General features: G+C 46.2%; 1 protein-coding gene across 1 annotated transcript in view; it reads right to left on the bottom strand.

Moving 5' to 3' along the window:
- Positions 1-20,866, bottom strand: part of FRMD4B (FERM domain containing 4B) — a gene marked incomplete at both ends in the record, with an annotated part of 77,464 nt that overhangs the window by 23,609 nt on the left and 32,989 nt on the right. The window contains 4 exons of the mRNA XM_082289025.1: positions 671-736; positions 1,927-2,010; positions 15,464-15,486; positions 16,434-16,490. Of these exons, the coding sequence (XP_082145151.1) occupies positions 671-736; positions 1,927-2,010; positions 15,464-15,486; positions 16,434-16,490 (230 nt within the window). The remainder of the gene's footprint in view (positions 1-670; positions 737-1,926; positions 2,011-15,463; positions 15,487-16,433; positions 16,491-20,866) is intronic.

Below are 20,866 nucleotides of genomic sequence, written 5' to 3' on the forward strand. Positions count from 1 at the left end.
TGTTTATGCCGTTGTACAACTGTTTCATGAGGCAATTCAGAAAACCACTGAACAGACCATTTTTCCCTTGTTCCTACTGAAAAAAGACCACGGATTATTGAGACAGATTTACAGGCATTGAGGTACGTGAGAAAAACTACAAGGAGCCTGCACAGTGCAGCCATGGCCATCATCTCAAACATCTCATAACACATCCTACTGCATTTGCTAGCAGGAAAAACAGTAAATATTAATGGTAAAAGAAAAATACAATTCCACAGGCTCAGTGTGCAACTTGGAAGACCTTGCTATTTTGAAAGCCAAATTCTAAACATTTCAGAATTTCTTACTGAACTTAGGATAATACTAGCCCTTAAGAGTTTGGAGTGAGAATTAATTGATGGCAAGCCAGGTATGGAGAAGATCCATAAAGTAAGATCCAAACAATTTCTTTTGTGTTTGAGGTACCCAAATGACTACACAAATGACAAACTGCAAGCCTGTGAAATGTGAAACTTCAAATAATTCCCCTTCGCAACATAACTCAATAAAAAGAGAATCTGACAGATACAAACAACATCGTTTGCAGGCAATAATGACCCAAACAGCCTGCCTTGCCACTTCTCAACAAAAAAAGAACAGGAGAAAAGTAAAAATATCATCTTCACAAATTAACAAGTGTCATACTCACTGAACAATGGCTTGTCCTCTGGTCAGACCTTTAATTTGTGTATAATGCTCAATTACTCTGTCCTCACTGCAAACCAAGCACAAAACCCAATTTAGAGGCTCAGTGACTTTGTTCATGTCTTGACGGCATCTGTCGAAGCTCAGCCACCTGCTCAGCATGCAGAGCAGGGTCCCTCTGCATGTTTCTTGCTCTAGTTTACATTCTGGTTCTTGCTGATTTCTTTCCCACCCTTCATTAAGCAGTGTGGAGCTGCCTGGCTGGTCCCCACCATCGCATCCTGCCTTCCAGACTAATTAACGAATCATTTCAGATCAGCCTGTTCTGCTGCAGATGCTGCTGCAGAATAATGGTGCTAATTGTATAAATTCATCTTAACATTCTAAAGGACCCAAACTTCAAAGGCTGGTTAATGCTCCATATCTAAGACAGAAAAAGTTTAACCAGAGCTGTTTTCATTCCAGTGGATTTTTCCCCCTGACGTTTCATAGGTGAAAAAAACATTTGTCAGCAATGACCTTTCTGCATTTTTCCTGTTACATATTTCAACATTTTGGTTTGGAGGAATGTGAAATAAAATATGCATTTATGTGTCAGACACTTGAAAGCAAAGAAAAACCCAGCAGAATTCATTCTGAGACAAACAAATAATAAGCAAGCATGGTATACTTGAAAATCCATCACGTACACATCAAGCCTAAAAAACCAAAACAAATGAGGGAGTTGAATTTGCACAAAGGGCATCAATTCCAAGGAAACAATATCACTGATTCATCCTAAATGCTGTGCTCCTTTACATCAAATTCAAGCCCCAGAATTGGAACTGCCTTTCTCTTTCCAGCCTTTCTAGATTATTTTCTTCCCCTGTCCTGTTGAGAGGAGCTGGGTGGGCAGCTGGCAGCCAGCAAAGGTCACCCAACCACAAAGGCTCCACTGTGTGACAGATGAAGACCGAGGTGCTCTCTGCAAACCCAGGCTTGGCTGGAGTTCAGATTTCAGCTCCTTCTATCGCAGGGTCCCCACATATTCTGATCCAGCAGTTTCTGACATAGCAATTGAATTTGAGCAAACTTTCAAGGAAGAATTTGCATCAGATCTTGCATAATTTATAACCTTCTAAAAACTGGAAATGCTTGAACATAAGCAATTAACTCCATGTCCTGGGCTGAAAACTTTCAGAAGAGTTTGCAAACTGCTTAAAAGTGATCTTGTTGTTATCATTCATAGCAATGATTTACATTTTAAATTAAACAGCTCACCAGTAAGCAAGTGATGGATGCTCCTGCAGTGTCTTGGTAGGAAAGACGGGCAGCGTCTTCAGGTCTTTTCTAGTGTTCTCATCGCTGAAAAACCAAAAATGGCCCAGAGTCAGTGCTAGTGAATCAGAGATGGACTCATCAGTTTGGGCAGAAGGAAGGGCTGTATTTGCTACTCAAGAACGTGGCGTGTTGCCCCATGTCAGGCTGTCATAGCAACGTAACTCTAGAGGCCCTCTCACATGACAGCGATGGATATGGTGTCATGCAGGCTCATTATGCACACACGTGATGCTCAGGCCACCACTGTATCAATATTTATCTTGCACACCCTCACTCTTATTTGCTGAGTGCAGAATGAGCCCTGAAACAGCTGCAGAAGGAATGCCTCTGCCCAAAAGCAAGGCTTGTAGTGCTAAGTTTTGCTCTCTTTCCCTAAAGCCCTTCCTCTAGACAATACATTTCATGAAGCAGCGTGGTATTTGTCAAGTCTCAGAGTTTAACGATGATCTGATTCAAAACAAAGAGTTTCAGTTCATATGCTTTAAAATATTTTCAGTGAAAATAGCTGTCCTGTACTGCCCATTGCTGAGAAAGTTCAAATATTCTGGACTCTAGGCCCAGCCTGGAATGAAACACAGCGGGGTTGAAGTATGTGAATGCAAACTTCATACTTTTGTCACGACAAAAACCCAGCAGAATATTTAAAAACCTATTTACAGGCATCAGTAAAATGGTTCATGTTTTCTCCTCACACAGTCCATTAATTAATCAGCTGAAACCTGCACGCCCCATTTCGGCAGGATTTCTGCGTGCCTTTGCAGCAGCGCCAGCAAGCACCAACATGACTTTTCTATGCAAAGAATGCATCAGTCACGTCCATCAGCATCTGCCTCAACTTTGTCCAGGCTTTCCTTGAAGGTATTTTTCTGCTCCCAACTTCTGTTTTCATCAGACTGAACTATTAGAGTTTTCATCAGAGCTATGCCCACCCCCCCTTCTTCCGTCAAATTCCACACCCTGCGCATCCCTAGAGTAGATCCGTGGGCACTGTGGATGGAGCTCTGCACTCGAGGACACAGCAACCCCCCCTCCCATGATCCCATCTCCCAGTTGCCACATGGAAAGCCAGGAGATGAAAGGTTTTTTTGTTCCTCGGGAGCACGGGCTAATCGCCCTGCAAGGCCCTTCCCCAGCCCTGACAATGAGCCTCAGCCCAGAGTGAGGGGGACCACCTCTGGGGACGAGCAAACAGTTCAATCAACAGCCTATTTATTCTTCAATGTCTTTGATGAAGCTGCCAAGAAGGGGTCAATTAACGCCGAGGAGCGCTGGTTGCTGCACTCTTCTGCCAGGAATATCCATTTTTCTTTGCAAGCTGGCCAGCACCCAAGGGCCACAAACAGGGACAGCTGGGTAGAAAATCAGGATCTCTCCTTCCACCGCTCAATTACAGCCAACGCTCACCAAAGTTGAGTTTTATTCACCCTGTTACAAGCCCATTTTGATGGGATCAAAAGGCTGCAGGACATCTCAGCTTGCAGACAGAAGGTAGATAACCAGGGGTTTGTAGGGCCACATGGAAATGCAGACAGAGCATGCTCTCCCAAGGCCTCAGAAACCAGAGCGAAGAACAAAAAACCCACCCCAAAACTAAAATAACAAGCCCTGAGCAACCGGGCCTGAACTCCCTCTTGGAGCTGGAGGTTTGGCCAGATGACCTCCTAAGATCCTGTCCAACTTCAATCATAGACTCACAGGGTAATTGATTATTAAAACACGAATTTCCTCCCATTTTTAAACCTGACTCATCACTGCAATGGCTGCTCTAGCAGGCAGAGTTGGCAGGGAAATACAGTGAAGTAGGAGAGGTTTTGGAAGGAAGTAATAGCAAAGTAGCTCATTTTTACCAAACAAAAGGGCTGTTTCTGTAACTGCAGAATCTGGGCCCCCGCAGTATTCATAATCAGAGGTTTAATGGGTGGTCATTAAAGCCCTATTTAGAAACCTGGTTTTAAGGGCTGAGGCAATAAGGAGCCTGATGCTGGGAGGCCAGGCCTGAGCTCTGGCAGAGGCAGCCGGGCACGGGGGACAGCTGACACCCCAGCTGTCACCACTACACATGGATGGAGAGGTCCCAAATGGTCCTTCACCAATCATTATGGGTCCAGGAGCCTCCCGATCACCAAGAGTCTGCAGAAATGCCACAAATCCTGGCAGCTGCATCTCCCATGCTCTGAAATGCCACCTCTTGCAACACTCGTGGCCTCCAACAGCTCTACTCGCCTTCCTGTTTGGTTTTTGGGCCCCTCGCCTCTCCAGATCTATCTGAGTAGCAACTTTATCCTCATCAATGCCAAAACAAGGGTGCTAGTTAAGCTTGAGTGATGAGTAGCAGCTGATCAATATGAAAATGTCTACCACTGAATTTAAATTTTGAGGGCTAACCAGCAAACCTGCCCCAGAGCAGGGCCTGTGGGCTCTGAGCAGGGACACAGAGTGATCAAAGGGCTGTCACCACGTCTGTGCCATGACAGGGGGCACGTCCCTGCAGCACTGACCCAGAACCACAGCCCTGCTGCAGACTGTCAGCAGGCAGAGGCCACGGAGCTGTGACAACTTACAGCAGAGCTGGGCCTTCTCTCTTCTTCTGTCAACCTACAAACCCATCCAATTTCTTGCAATAGCAGAGAATACACTGATTTTATGAGGTAAGATTGGCCCCTGGGACTTGTCTTCCTGAAGGGACCCAACCTCACACCCTGAGGTTCAGACACACCATCCCATCCACATGCACTGGGAGAAGTCCATCAAAATGGACTTATAAAGCCTGAAACTCTCTGAGAAACAACATGAGGATTTTTTTCCCCCTGCATAATTGTAAGATGGAGCATGAAACAATCCTAGAAAAATGTAAAAGACCTGGGAAAAACAGGGCACAGCTCCTTGCACACTGGATGCCTTCAGACAGTGCAGGCTGGCACGCAGCAGCCTGGATCTGCTGACTGCACGCCCCAGGATTAGCATTTGGGATGATTCACGGCTTCAGGGATAATAAAAGCCTCAAACGGTCCTCCCCCTCCTTCCACAGAGTCCATTATCACTTCATCTGCAGCAACCAAGTCTCCCCTTGACCTTCAGGATCACTTTCCCAAGCCCTCTGAGAGCCAGCCGTTCCCCAGAGGTGACAACTCCAGATAGCAGGAGCGGCGGCTTGAATTATGACCTGTTCCTGTTTGGTTTCACAACGATCACCAGACGATACAGCAATCCCAGGGCAGACAGCCCCGGCTCCAGATCTCCCACCATCCACACTATCTGCCAGCCAAACACCCAGTGCTCTATCTGGCATGTCCATGGTGGGTTCCCACCAGGAGGAGGATGTTGGGACAGGGAGGCCCAACTTGCATTTAATCTGACCTCTGCTACAGAGGGGGTTTCTGGACTGGTGGTTTTTGGCATAATTTCAATACATAAACTTAAACCGCCCAGAGTCAATGGGGCCGAACAGTTTTTGGCAAAAGGTTTGTTTATTCCCCAGGAGGAGAATATAGGAAACTCTCATCTCAAGTATTTTTCCACTATGGAGAAAAATTAAACAAAAGCAGCAAGACAGACCCTTTCCTTCCTATTCCACCCTCTAAACAGGAGTTTTCTCTCTGGCAGATACAAAGAAGAAGTTGAATCAATCTGGACAATGCAAATGGAAATAATGAAAATCTGCATCAGAGCCTACTCATGCTGAACCTCATCTTGCACTCCTGGTACTGCCCATAATTAATTCTCTGTCCCAACATGATCAAACGTTGGGCAAGATGCTGTCCCCAGCACACCCTGCTCATCAGTGCCAGGTCTATGGAGAGGGAAGGCAGTTTGCCTCTAAAATAACCAATAAAAATACTTAATCATGTACCAGACTATCGATATGACTACCCACTTGAAACTATCTCCAGCAGCAAAACAGGACCAATCTCATGAGCTTCCTACAATCTGCTGATGTTACAGTGAAATTTTAGGCATCTTGCTAAAACCCCCACCAGAAATCCATGAAGGAACCAAGCCAGACTAACGTGGCATGCTCTGCCTAGAGCACGTTACTTAAAATTAAAGAAGAGTTACATATTTATGCCCCCAGAAAGTACATCTTGACAGCTTCTAATGGAATGATACAACACTCCCTGCCAGGCAAAGATTTACAGAACTGTGCTAATTAGGACCATTTGTCAATGGGTGCCCTGGCATTTCCCTGCACCCACTGTCAAAAACCAGCTTATGCCCATTGCTAATGCAGGTAAGAGCTCAGATGGAGTAAGATGTGGTTAATGAGATTAACAAAACATGAAGAGCAAGTGACACACCCAGCAGCAAAAGCAATATATTGGACTACAGCATAGAAGCTTATCAGCCCACAGATTCTTTGTAAATATTAACAACTCGATGAGGACAGGACTTCAGACAACTCTTAACTGACTAAATCAAAGGCAGGTGTGTCTGCCTCTGCCGAATTATGTTGATAACACATTATAAGGTACAAATTTATCACTAGGGAAAGTGCTTTGTATAGCGATTTTCCTCTATTCTTGGAGCCTCTTGACCCCACACAAATATTTTCTCTCGTATTGCTGTAGGATCATTGGATAAGTCACTCCAGGGTCCTTCTGACAGTCATTATCTGATGTTCAGCTAGTTCTTGAAATGAATTTTAGGCATAGCACAGGTAGAATTTAGAGTGGCCTTGCCTTTAGAAAATGTCAACCAGCCTCTCAAAATTAACCTGAAAGTTATTTCACGGACGCCTAAATACCAGCAAGTTTGAGAATTACGTAGGAGATACAGGGAAATGTGGAGCTGCACAGTGAAAGGATGATATGCTATTACCCTACATCGTGAAGATGCTTCAAAACATTTCCATCAGGATTTGTCACCTCATTCTCTTCAAGATATTTAGAGCTAGCAAAAGAAATACTCTGAAACAGCACACAATTAGAGCAGATACTTTAAAGTTTGACAATCAAGGGTTTCAGGTCAGATTATTCAGCTGATGTCAGTAATAGCCCTATTTCTTTAGAAGGACCAAATTCCTATGCACAAAATTGTACAAGAACATCCTGTGCTGCTGCCCACACCCCAGCCTGGTCCTAAAGTGACTTTCTGAAGTGACCAGACTCAGGCAAACATCACCAAGGTCTCCAGGGTGCTCCCATTCCTTACACTCACAGACGAGAACCAGCAACATGGACCATCCCACTGCAGCTGGGCTGCTTCAGCAACAGGGGCCTGTTCTGCAGGCTTTGAGTTTGTCGTAAAATAAATGGAAGGGCAGAGCGTGGCAACCTCATGCTCCCATGGAGGCTGCTCTGCCCTTCGAGGTACCACGAGAAACAGGTGTGAGGAGCAAGCAGTGAGGCAGTGGAGGGGGAAAAAATGAGCAGGGTCAAAAGTGCGGGAGAAAAAAGGGGGGAAGGAAGAGAGAGCAGGGGAGGTACGGGGAGAGACGATGGATTTAGCAGCTTTTGAGTATGCCAGAGCAGCAGGATCTTGGCAGCAGGATTTTGAAATGTGCTCTCCGACAAATCCTCTTTTGTGGCAAATGCCAGACGTTTCCCATCATTTCCCAACCTTTCAGTTTATGGTCTGCTGGCACACTCAAGAAAGTTATTTGTCTATTGAAGGGAACCCAGGATGTGGAGAGGCCATGAACAAGGGGCTCCCGTTGGTACAGGACCGCCAGAGCCCGACCTTCCCCACAGCCAGTGGCAGCTTTGCCGGGGGCAGGGCTGCAGAGGCTGCCACTTGAACACCAGATAGCAGCCGCCTGCTCAGAGAGGTATTTGAAGGGGCATTTAAGAGCCTTCCACCCCCATCTGTGAAAAGAGCCCTGATAAGCAGTGCAGATGGCTTTTTCAACCCCAGCTTGTTGGACATCTAGGCTGTGGCTATGCTGTGGTTTCCCACCTTGTGCAGCAGCAACAGCTTTAGTTTCACAGCTCAAGGGGGACCTGCACCAAACACAAAGTGTGGCTGGGACTGGACGACCATTCCCCACACTTGGACCAGAGCCTCGGACTCCCAGGCCTGACCAGCTCCAGCCCTGCTCCCTGAGCCCAACTTCTCTGCCTCCCGAGCACTGCCCAACTCTTGGGCAGAGCAGCAGCACCTACTGATCTGCTGGGGTTTGGTGACCACACACATTGGCTTTTGGAAGATGGGCCAAGAGCACCAAGGAAAATGCAACATTTCTCCAGTCAGCTGTATGCACACACCTCTCCATGTGAGGACACGGTGAGCAGACAAATGGGAACATGAGCTGCTCCCAGAGCCACCTTGACAGACAAGGCACTGCTACAGCTTCCACTCTGCAGACAAGGGACAGGGTGCCAAGGAAGCAGCTCTTTGTGGCTAGAGAAAATCTGTGACCTGGAGCTGCCCTAAATCCTCAGGATTTAGGAATTTAAATCCTAAATTCTTTTACAGCTCTTGGTGTGAAACATGAATATTCTGAACACAAACCCTTTTGGTCCTTGGACCTACTACCTACAATGCCTGGTGAATCCTGTCCCACAGACCTGGTATGACAGATCCATGTTTAAAGACCTGCTTGGTCATACCCACAGCACATGTTAGCAGTGCTCCCCTAACAGACCAGACAAAAGCAGAATGGCTCTGCTTTACCTGGGGATTTACTGCCAAGCAAAGATGGATATTCACAGTTGATACAACGCTTGAAGGATCCCAAGCCCTTCCTCACAACAACAGACTGTTATTTCTAACATTCATGCTTTCTTCCTGTTCACACAAAAGTCAGCTTAGCCATATTAGTTGTGGGTTTTTAGCATGTCTGAGTACAGTAGCAAAGTTTAAACCCTGTTATCACAGCCCAGCTGATACAGAGATACATGGAACCACAAGAAAAATAAAGTGTCCAAATAATGATAAAGACCTGACAAATCTGCAAAAGCAAAAAACTGAGGTTGAAAAGCTGTCATTCCATTTCCTCAAAGCACCAAATACACCTCACATGACAGATCTCAGACACCATGGGAAGCAAAAGCAGAAGATTTACTTTTGCTTTTCTAGAGTGAGTATGTTGTTAGGAATCAGACCAAAGCCCAAACTCCTGCTCACAGATGAGGGTGCAAGACTGGAAAAACTCCCTGTAGACCTGAAAAAGTTTTACAGATATTCAACAAAAAGGAGGTGAATACATTATAATGCAAAACCCATTAAATGTGATTTTTACAACAGGAAAAGGCCATGTGTTTTAATACTGAACCTGTACTTAAGGGGATTTCTAGGGACAAGGGGAAAGATCTTTTACACTATGGCTGTCATGGTGCTACTCCAAGCCTGGCAGCTGTGACAGCTCGTCCCCAGCACTGGAGACAACTTGGGGGATGATGAATTTCCTGGCACCGTGCTTGTCTTGTCTCTCATCTGTTTTGGATGCAGAGCACACACAAAAGACCTCTCTAGGTGGCTGGGTTGTACCCACTCTAGCTCTGCTCTCTGAGTTAAAAGTACTTTAAAAAAAAAAGAAAAACCAAAGAAAAGTACTGTGGAGGGACAATTAAAGATGACAAAACACAATAACCCCTTTTCTGCCCCGCTGGAAACTGTACAAACATCATGCATATGAAATGTAAAAATTACTGTTCCTTACCAAACTGCCATAATTGTGTGTGAATATTAACAGTTACATTGCTATATACAAGTAGTAAATCCCATGAGATCAGGTTATTAAATTACTGCAAACATCCTTTTTTCCCCCCTCTTCTTCTAATCCTTTTTGCTCATTTCCACCCACAGTGCTTCCACCTAATTAATCTGCTACATAGTAAGTGTTCTATACTAATTCCTTGACAGCCCTTACAGAACTGCTTTAAAATAGGAAATTGTAAAAAAACCCATTAAAATTACATCATTGCAGGCTGTATATGCTTTGGTCTGCCATGAACTGGATGAATCTACAAGCAGTGCCAGTGGAAAAAGCCCCGTTGCTCTGAAAAGTCTATCCAAAAAATGGCATCTTAAGTACTTTTTTTTTGGTATTTGCACCTGGTTTGCATGAAAAATAAAACACCAGGAGAAAACAATGTCTTCTTCTCAACTGCTGCCTCAATGCTGAGGGAGATGGAGCTCAGCAGTTCCCTGCCTGGCTCCCTTCTGCTTGCTGCCTTTCCTCAGCTCCTGTTCCTCATGGCAAACCTACAGGGACTCACCAACAAAAGAAAAAATTTCACCCTGCTAGAGAAAAATCACTGTAGTCTTCAACCAATTTTCTTTGAAAAGGATATAAAATTCAGTTAAGCTCTTGAGAAAGTGGGTATCTGATACCTGTCAGTAGGGGAATCATCATCATTGTATGAAATAGATATGAAACATGAGACTTTCCCTAAACTTGCTTATTTACTACCTTGGTTCATCAGATCTTCCCAAACCAAGCAAAATAAATAATCAACCCCCTCAACTAACAGGCTCTGAGTAAGTAGACTTTTGCTCATCTTGTCCTAAATTAGCTGTTTATTGAAAAAGAGGCAGCTGAGGAAAGCACACAGCTGGGTTTGACCGAGACAGAGTTAATGGTTCAGAGCCAGTGCCTCACCAGGTATTTAAAGAAAAAGTGCTGGGAGTCACAGCTGAAAGGCAAAACACACAATGAGTCACTTGGCAAACAAGGGCTGAGGAGCACAAGGGGCACAAGGCAGCGCCAGTGCTGAGCACTGATTTACAGCCAGGCAGACTCAGCCCACGGGGAGCTGGGGGCAGCCTGGAAAAAGGCTGAGGATATCAGTGCATGGGCGTTTCAAAAGTGCATTGCATGGAAAAGAACATCAGAAACTGAACTATGGTGCTGGTATGACAGGCACCAGATGGATGTTCTGAGAGTGAATCCTCTGGTGACCCACCAGCTCTTTTGTATCACTCACTGATAGAGGTGTGAGGGAATACTTGGGGCTGAAAGAGGATCCAGACTGGGCTCCAGTCTTTGGCTGCCAGATGAGATGTCCCCTGGTAACTCATCCCTGAACTTGTCTTCCTGCTCCAACCCCAGTCCTGGACATGGCCACAACTGGAGTTTTGGTCACGTGAACCTGACAAGATTCCCAAAATCAGGCTGGACAAGCAACCTCCAACAGACCTCAGGTGTGTCCTGTTCCTCAGGGTACCTTCATTTTGAGGTTAGCAGTAGAGTGAGCAGGTGCTTTGCTATCAGACAATTATTAACTTCTTTCCAACAGCTATTTTCTAGCACTGCCCACGTTATCTTTCCCACATTCTTTTCTACCAAGAGATCTTCCAGTTTGCTTGGCAAAACATTCAGCTTCCCAACAAAACACTACCCAAAAATCTCACACTGAGCACTCACTTTTAATTAGGAGCAAATTGTTAATACTACTTTCTGCACCTAGATCAAGAACTTCCACTTTTTTTTCTCAGTAGAGTTTTAAAGTTCAGGAGTTTCTGAACCAATTACTCCATAGCCTCACTTGCAGGGCTATCTCTCACCCAAACCTTTTCCTTTTACAAACTGTCTTTATCACCCCCATAACGATAAACCCCGGTGCCTTGCACATGTCAGCTATCAGGAATTCATTATTTTGTCTGTGTTATGTTATACCAGTCGGGAGTTATCTTTGCAGCCCACAGGCCAGAATCAAAAACGAATGCGTCAGCTATTTAAAGAAAATAGAAGCCCTCCTCCAGCAATTTAATTAACTTCCACGGAGCACGGCTGGGTTTCAGTCCTGGAAATGGTACTGGGGAAAATACGGTCCAAGATTATCAGTCAGAAAATAAACTTCTTTTTTTTTCCCCCAAGTCACTTTCCTTATATAGTCCCTGTAGCTAATCTGATTTTAATAAACATTTTTCCAATGCTAGGACAGCATTTAGGACTTCTCAGTTACAAACCGTCTCTCTCATTAAGCTACAAAATATATAGTATTGTACAGCATTTTCGAGGGCAAATGCTTAATCTGTAAACTAAATACAGCTAAATCATTTATTTCCCAAGGAAGACAGACTTTATATGTTGCATATTTACAAGATGAATAATTAACAGACTGCCAAAACATTACATTTCTTTAAAATTTAAATAAAATTCCTAAAATAAACAGAATATGTACGTTTTTCCCCCAAAACTGAGCCATGCCGGAAGATGCAATTTGAATCATATTCTCTTTCTAAAACCTTTGCATAGAGATTAAAAACCAAGATTTCGTAAAACCAGGCTTGCAGATTTTTCTGTTTCGTTTGCAAATACGAGAGTGGAGGAACGCAATTAACTCACGCAGAGTTTCAAAACTCCAATCAATGACTAATGCTTGCTTGGGGTTCCTATTGCAGGAGCTGGTTGAAAAGTGCTGGGAACTCAGCTTAAACAGAGGAGCAGTCAACTGGAAGCCATGGATGAGTCGTGAAAAGCAAACACGAGCCAGTGTTACATCCTTCCTCTTGAGCAAAGTATGCCCAACACTGCACAGGAAGGCAGAGGGGCAGGAATGTGCAGCATCCCAGCCTTCCTGGGGACAGCACAGCTGCAGGACTGTCCAGAGGAACTGCTCTGCCCAGGGCAGCCCTGACACCATCCCAGCTCACTGACCATCCCTGTGACATCCTCTTCATCACACACAGCAGGGAATTTTCTTGGCTGGGATCACCAGTTGGGTAAACAGGAAAAGGAAATAAAGGGTACATGGTGAGCTACACTGGCTGTGGTCTGCTGCCACCTTTGTTCCTCATTCCTCCTGTGTCCCAAAGCCAGTCTAGGCTGCCTTTGAGAATCGAGAGTTGTCCAAACCAGGACATGCTGCGGGTGCAATTTTGAAGCATGCACTTAAGTTTTATAAAGATGTCTTCAAAACCAGGTCCTCTCAAAGCGGGACTTGGGTGGTTCACCTCACATAAAGCCTCTCTCCAAGTAATAAGGCACAAACTAAATGATCATTAAGGTCCCTTCCAACCCAAACCATTTTATGATTCTATGAAACCCCTGTCCTGTAAGAGCCCAGCTCATGACCTTGGGGTCCTACTGCAAAGCACCTGCAAGGGCCAAACCCCAAAGTCCCTGGTATCCCCATGCTGCCAGTGCTACCAGACTGCAAAGTCGCTCCAGAGTGACCTCTGTGGTGTAGAAATCAAAAGTTTTTCACTTTCTCCAATCGCCCACCTGTCAGGTTTGCTCACTGAAAAGAAACAGATTTCCAAGGAATGCGCTCACCCACTCAGCATGGGGCAGGGGAGGGTGTTGCTCAGGAGGCTGCTGCTCCCTGCCATCAGGGCGTTATCTGAGAATGTGAGCAGTGGATTGGGAAAGAGGCTCCTGTAGAACCACAGGAGTCTGATACGTTCAGGGCCTGGTACAGAGCTGACGTCAGCGGGAATGCTACACAGTGACCCCACCACAGGATGTGTCCCCATGGAAAAGCTGCCTATGGGATATGTGTGAAAAATCAGGCAGGAAGAGATCCCCAGCATTGCCTGGACTGGCCCAATCCTCACTTCAGAGAGCTAATCTCCAGGACTTCAGGCAATTCCTGTATTTACCCACGATCATTCAGCACTAGTCCAGTACCAAAAAAATCAACCTGCACATTCTCATGGAAGCAGAAGTGGTGTAAGAGCCACATTCCAGAAGGTGATTCAAAGCAGAATGGCCAAATGGCAGCGAGCAGAGAACACACTAAAGGCACTGCAAAGGGAGGCAAATCACACTGCACAGGAGCACTGCTGCAGGACAGTCTGTGCACCACAGCAAGCTGGGCAGCAGAGGCCAGTCCTTCAGTATCATCATTAAGATATGCTGGTAATTAAGCTAGTGCTTTATCAGCACTGGCCCAAAGGACCACTTGTGATCTGTGACATGAAATTCCTTCACTCCTGGTGTGCTCACGGGGCCTGGGACAGCTGGCCATGCTCATTTGCTACGGGGGCATAACATATGCTCAGTTTAACAGAGGAAACAATCGCTGCAGCTGTTTCCATGCAACTCTTAGGAGAATAGCTGCATTTGGAAATCACTCTTGTAGCAGAATGCTCTTCCCTCCAATTTTCTTTACATACTTCTGAAGGTAATCATGGGCAATCCACTCCTTGCAACGTGTCCAGGGAACCATGGGAAACAACCACAGACACAGTTCTTGGCCTCTAGAAGCCATACTTACAAACCTATTTATGGCAAATGATAAGGAGGCAGTGTTAAGTTTAAACCACATTTTCACCACTAAAGTGGTTTTTAACCTTAACCCCTGATCTTGAGAATCAAGAAAAATGTGCCACCAGTTGCTACAGCTTAACAAATTACTTATGGTGGAGTCAGCAGTGATTTTCTGGTTATCTGTGCCTAAACTGAGCTAAGCTTAGGGTGTCCCTGTGAGATAAGACAAGACAAGGGGTCTTCCTAGAGAAAAACTCAGCACACTACAGGTAAAAGCAATATACTGGGGATCACAAAGCAGGTCTACAGCATGGACGGGAACAGAAATGGTCTGCACAGCCAGCCCAGCCAGCTGGTCAAAGACATCTTTTTCTCCCTGCAGGTGTGACAGCACGCTGAGGATGAGACTTTGATGGACTTCACAGAGCGTGTCCTTCAGCAGAGAATGGACAGGCATTTGAAGAGAAGGGGTCTAGGGCATTGGCATTGACTTGACAACTGCCCCCTGGAACGGAAAGCAGAGTCACTCTGGCAGTCAAACGTGACTTGCTCTCTGCATTTGGGCAGACAGGTCTGTACTGAGCGCTCTCCAAAGCTGTTGTAGCTAAAGTGTAAAACACACCTCTCCTCCCATATGGAAACTCAGCAAGTAGTAAAATATTAACATGACCAAAGCCAATCTTCTGAACTTCTATTTGCTTGGTGAGCTCTTTCGAATGGAAGGTCTTTCCCGAGCGAGTGTGTCTCCACCTGCTCCCCACAGCCCCTTATCACAATCAGAGCTGGGTAAGATGCACCTTCAAGGGGAAGCCCAACCTGATGATGCAGCTTTAAACAGCTCAAGCGGAGCAAGGGGGTCCCCCATCAGCCACAACACAACTGCTGGGTCAAGTGCAGGGAGGGAGAGGCCCTGGGGCAGCTGCAGGAGAACACGGCTCATTGATCCCCGCGGCAGCTGACAGCCCCACGTCCCTGCACGTGCTGCCACTGCATGGGCATGGCTGTGGGCAAGGTCACCCACATGGACCCAAACACAGTTCTGCAGGAGCACAGGCAACGGTTTTCTTGGCAAAAGTTTGGCAAAGCACAGGCTTTCTGGCAGGAAGTGTGGGAGCTTTCCCCTTCTCCCACTTCGGCACCCACATTTGGGAGGGGAGCAAAGCGTGGTAGCCTGAAACACTGTTTTGACTCAGAGTTTGCTCACAAAAGGCATTACTCACCCTGCAGACTCAGATTTTATCCAGCCCAGCAGCACATTTCACTCTCTTTGGGCACTGCTCGCAGCTGGACTTTACCCCCATTTGTGATTGTTTGCAATACAATGCCAACACAGAAAAACACATCCATCAAGCACACCAGTATTAGAAAGGAAAATGTTATTACCTGGAATAGTCCCCTTTAGCTTCCTACAATTGAAAAACAGTGACAGAATTAAAACATGATCTCTTCAGAAGCCCTCGATTTTCCCAGCATTGTTCACTTCCCCACTCCCACAGCTCTGCGGGCAGATCCTGACCCCCGCCACACTCCCTGCAAAACACGGAGCCTGCCTGCATGTGCTCGAGAGCTGAACTTGGCCCCTCATGCTCCCAGCTGTAGATAATCCACCTACAGCATAAATACAACTGCTTCCAAAATGGGGGTGAATTTCACATCACAAATCAAATGTCGCTTTTACTGCACAAGAAGTGAAATACAATTCTCCTTCCTCTCTCATCCAGGCAAAAGTTGGCTGTACAGTCAGCAGTTGGGAGGAATTGTGCTCACTGGAGATGAAAACAACTGTTCAGGCAGATCAAGCTGCTGCAGCTTTGCTGGGGCACATTGTCATTGACAGTGCAACAGGGGAAAACCCCCAATATTTTAAAGGCACAATTTTATTTCATAGAAAGCGGCAAATAACTGGAGTTTAAGTCTCAGTACAACAAAACTAGATTAATGAGAGGGAAAAACTGACTCTGTATATTTCAACATAACAGAGGTATCAAAACCATATGCTCTGAAAAGAAGATTCACAGGCATAATATAGCTGATTTAGCTGCAATATTTACACTTTTCTTCCCAGATCTCTGGAATGTATTTAAATTAGGGTAAGTGATAAATTGAATGGAAACCTGCCCAGATAAATGACTTCCCTTGATGAGGTTTTACTCTTTCAATTTAAAACTCCTCAAATAAATATTTGTCTTACTCGCCTATGAGGAAAGTAACTCCTGTATGTTCCAGCTTCCCCTCCACTCCCCAGCCGCGGAAACCATCAACAACCCTGCGGGGGCTTGTCTGTATGGAGTGGGGAAAAAACCCCAGGAAGGGGAATGTGCTGAGCCAAACCGAGCCGGGAAGAGACACTCACCTGGAGCACCAGGGCGGCCAACTTGAAGACGGTCTCGCTGTCCACTTCGATCTGCCCCTGTGCCGGAGAGAGCAGAGCGTGAGCGGGCGCGCCCGGCCCGGCCGCGGGGAAGGCGGGGAGGGGGCAGCGGGGAGGCGGCGCCGGCTCTCGCTGCCAGACCGGCGCTCCCCGCCCCGTGTCCCCCCGCTGCCACCGCCACACAGCCCGGCCACACAGCCCGTCCTCCCACCCCGAGCCCTGCCCTCCGCCTGCTTTCTTTACAAATCTCGCTGTTACTGCATTTCACGGGATGCTGCTCCGTGTGACTGCACCCGAGCTCACCAGGACACGGTCCCGCACGCTGCCAGCCCTTGCCATGCAGCAACGAAGGGTTTTTAATGGCTCGAAGAACACACCCTTCTCGGGGCAAGGTTCACAGGTCACAGAACCAGAGACTGGTTTGGGTTGGAATCATAGAGTGGTTGGGTTTGGGACCGTAACAACCATCTGGTTCCAAGCCCCCTGCCCTGGGTAGGGTCAGCTTCCACCAGACCAGGTTGCTCCAAGCTCTGTCTAACCTGACATTCAACTCTTGCAGGGATGGGGCATGGCAGATACATGGTTGGATGGCACCCAGGAGCACATATCAGCTCAACAAGTATCAGTATTTGACAAGATCTAAACCCCTGACTCAATCTAGAAGAAAAGGTATTTCCCAGCTCAGTGCTCTCCAAAGCACAGAAGCTGAGCTTGGGTGCATCTATCCACTGGGATAGCCGTGTCCCAGCCAAGAGAAGACCAAGAAACTACATCATCTCTTGGTAAAGAGTTTTATTGCTTATAATTTTAGGACCGTTCACTCTTTGTTGTGATGGTGGTACACAGCCCTCTGATGCTAAAGCAGTCATACTGATTAATCACAAAGACAGCATAACTGAGTCCTTTGTCCTGCTCAGTCTGCATCCTACAGTGCTCTAGAACTCCTGTGGACTTGGAAGAACTGTTCAGAAAAACTGCACGGACCCCATGCTGGAAATCTCCTGTGCCTTGAGCCCACTCCAAAAGCTGCCCTGTCCTAACACCACTGGGTACTCAGAAATTCCACAGGTGCCAAAGCATCAAAACTACACAAGGATCCCGGTTTTTTCCCCCTGCTTACAAGCTTAAGTGCAAACTTTCAACCAGGAAAACCCCTGGCCTTGGTTCTACTCTGGGACCAGCAGAGACACTGGAACAGTAAAGGCGATGTACTGACAGTTGCAGCCTTTAGTTCTCCTGCATCCTGCAAACAATGGGTAAAGCACAAAACTGAGCCTATGAAGCAGCCCAGGAACACAAATTTTTCTTATTGACCTTCTGCAAATGGAGATAGTGGACATGATGCCTGCCTCCTGTCACTGAGATTCCAATACATCCTTAGTCCCCAGGATGTGTTGGCTGAATGAGGAGACAAAGCAGACCGAAAGCTGAAATAATGCCAAAACCAGGGCAGCAGGAAGATCTACAGAATTACATACAGATACAGGGAAATGACATCTAGAAATATATTAGGGCACATCTGGAGCTGAGCTAATTTACCACAGCTGCAGGTCTGGCCCACAGAGCCTAAATTCAAAAGTGAACAAACAAATAATTCAATTTTCATGGAAAGGAAGTTTTTTTGCCAGCTTTGTCAATAAAACATTCTGGCAACAGCACTCCCCCAGGCTTCTCTGACAGGCAGACCAAGAGGAATTTCCCCTTCCCAACAGGTGTGGCAACAGCTATGCAGAGTAGCCTCCAAAGAATTCCCAGACATATTTTATTAGAAGGAGAGGAGGGGCGCATCACAAGTTAAGAGAAAAAAACCAGCTTGAAGTTCATCCTTCCTTCAGATCTCTTTCATGTTGATGCTTAAGAAAAGAGGCAAGATTGAAGCCCAGAAGCTCTTCACATAGGTGCCATTTTCAGGCACTTTGTTACTTCCAGGTCTGTATCAGGTTAGTCTTTGTCATGCACATCTGAGCTGGCTTTTTGAAAGCTTAAATTGCATCTGCCCAAGCAGCCTCTGAGGGCAGCTGTGGTGGTGAGAGGATTACGGGAGATCAGATCACCCCTGCACCACGCTGTCCTGCACCAGCAGGCAGAGAACCCAGACATGGGAAAATGCCATCACAGAGAACCTCAGCTCAGCAGGAAAGGTGAGATCTGGCTCGGCAAAGCTGTCCCTGGATCACAAAATCAGGGAAAACAGGGCCAGAAGGGGCCTTAAAAGCTCATCAAAACCATCTCCCTGCCCCAAGGCGGAATCAGCTACATGCGGCTCATTGCCTTTTAAGCCTACAAGAAACGAGGAGATTTATCTCTCCAAAGCCCTCTCGATTTATTGCTGGCTCCCAGATAAGCTTGGTAAGCATCGAGATAACTCGATGAGCTGCTGCAGCAGAGTCTCTGCTGACCCACCAAGAGCTGCTGCTGGCCTTACAGGGGTGTTTGGGACTTAATAGCCAAGCACCTCCTCACTTTTCATCTTCAAAGCACCTCACAGCCATTAGCTAATTAGCAATAGTAATTACGAGGCTGCTCTTCTGTGTTTATTTGCTTTTTCCTAGACACTGGCCTTTAGACACTATGGTCACTTTACTGGCTGCTATGGCGTGGCCACAAGTGTTAACAGGGATCCCACAAACCACTTCATTTAGGGTTTTAGGAGACCAAAGAGAGCATGGAGGAGGACTGGCTTCTCTAGGTGATGAAGTTTCAGTCTTTGCTTTCAGAATGAGCGATTTGATGTGCCAGTGCCTTCAGCTTCAAACGCATTTGCTTAGAAGCTGTAAAGAAGTGAAGAGGTAAGAGAGTCCTCCCTGACCTGACCTCTCGAAGACGTTGCAGGTGTCTTGGCCAAGCAAAGGGGACAAACAGGTCACCCCAGGAGCAGGGCTGCCACCGTGTCTCTCCAGCTGCTGCAAACCTCAGAACAGGGTAGACCAGCCCTAGTTATTATCCTGTATCACCACACAGCAACAGTGGCAGGAGAGTGGGGCCACTCTAAGCAAGGCTCAAGAAAAAAACAAAAAAAAACAACCAACCAAAAGAACAACCCACCCTTTAAAGGGACTAAAATCACAGAAAAAAAAAGATGCAAGGGAGTGAAGAGACTGCCATGAAGACCTGCAGTAGCTAAGTAGCAAGCCAGGATTTGCAGCAAAGGATGCCAAAGCCCAGCTCAGCCTGTATTTGACAGACTAATGCGCTCCAAGTGACAGTGTCTTGGACAATTCTCTCTGAGCCTGGAAGTATTTTTCATCATAATATAACATTATTTGCCATCTGGCTTCCCAACTGGCCATTGCTGTAATGTAATCCAGCTCTGCCCTGGGCTGTCATGGAGTTTAGACAGGCCTTGACTTGACACAAATCCAGACAGTGATATGTGTCACTCTGGAGTGCAGGACCATAACTCTCCCCACTCACTCAGGCAATATTTTGATTTTATGATCATCTTTCAGCCTGGAGGTTGGAAGACGGGGGTTTCTGTTTCAGTATTGCTTTATCAGCAAGGTCAAATTTCAAAAACAGATGAGGAAAATGACTGTAAGAAGATTAATTTTCAATGCCTGCCATTGCCAGGGTAATTCAAGCAGAGACTTCAGTGAGCAAGTGGGGGGCCCTGAGAGCCAGGGCAGCCAGTGTTCCCACAGCCACGTACTGAAGATGAAGATGGAAGGTTTTCCTAGATTTATCCCAAGTGGGAACAGGGTCACCAGCACGAGGTTAAGTAGATGTATGTCATTCAGATAATGGAATCTGAGTCTTCTACATTTGAGATGTAAATGAGTTTAAACAGTCTAGTGACTGCAGCTCCAGGGAGGGGATGAAACTGATATTTTTAAATTAGAGTTTGCACAGGGACCAATCATTTTAACCAGTGAGACTGAGACCACTGGCTGTCTAAACCCTGCACTTGGTCCAGTGGATTCAGGTGGTGGCTTTTGTCATCCTGATACACATCAGAGTAATAAAAGGCTACAGCAGGTGTCCAAACTGGTTGGTGATTACTGCAGAGCAGGAGTAGGTCACTATCTCAGCATCTGGTAAAGACCAACTCAACCTTCAGTGCCCATGGGCAGAGTTTAGCCCCCAGTTCAGACAGCAGCTCAAGTCTTTTGCTGCACAGACATAGACTTAGAATGTGATAAAAATCACAAGCTCGGTTGTGAATGGAGCAGTGAACCCTCATTAGACACAGCAACAACACTAGAATTTACTGCCATAGAGATACAAGTCTGAAATCCTCATGAAAACTCAGATCAAGAGTGGTGATAATCAGATGAGCATTAACTGTGTTAAGCAAATCTTTAGGCTGCAAACTCAGATTAAAGCAGGTTTAAAAAAATAAGCAACACACAGGAACTGTCATGTTTAACTCTTTAGAGCCAGAGCAAGAAGTAAAAGTGGACATGGTTTGTTCAAAA

This window comes from Coloeus monedula (assembly GCF_965178545.1).
Source record: "Coloeus monedula genome assembly, chromosome: 11".
NCBI lineage: Eukaryota > Metazoa > Chordata > Aves > Passeriformes > Corvidae > Coloeus > Coloeus monedula.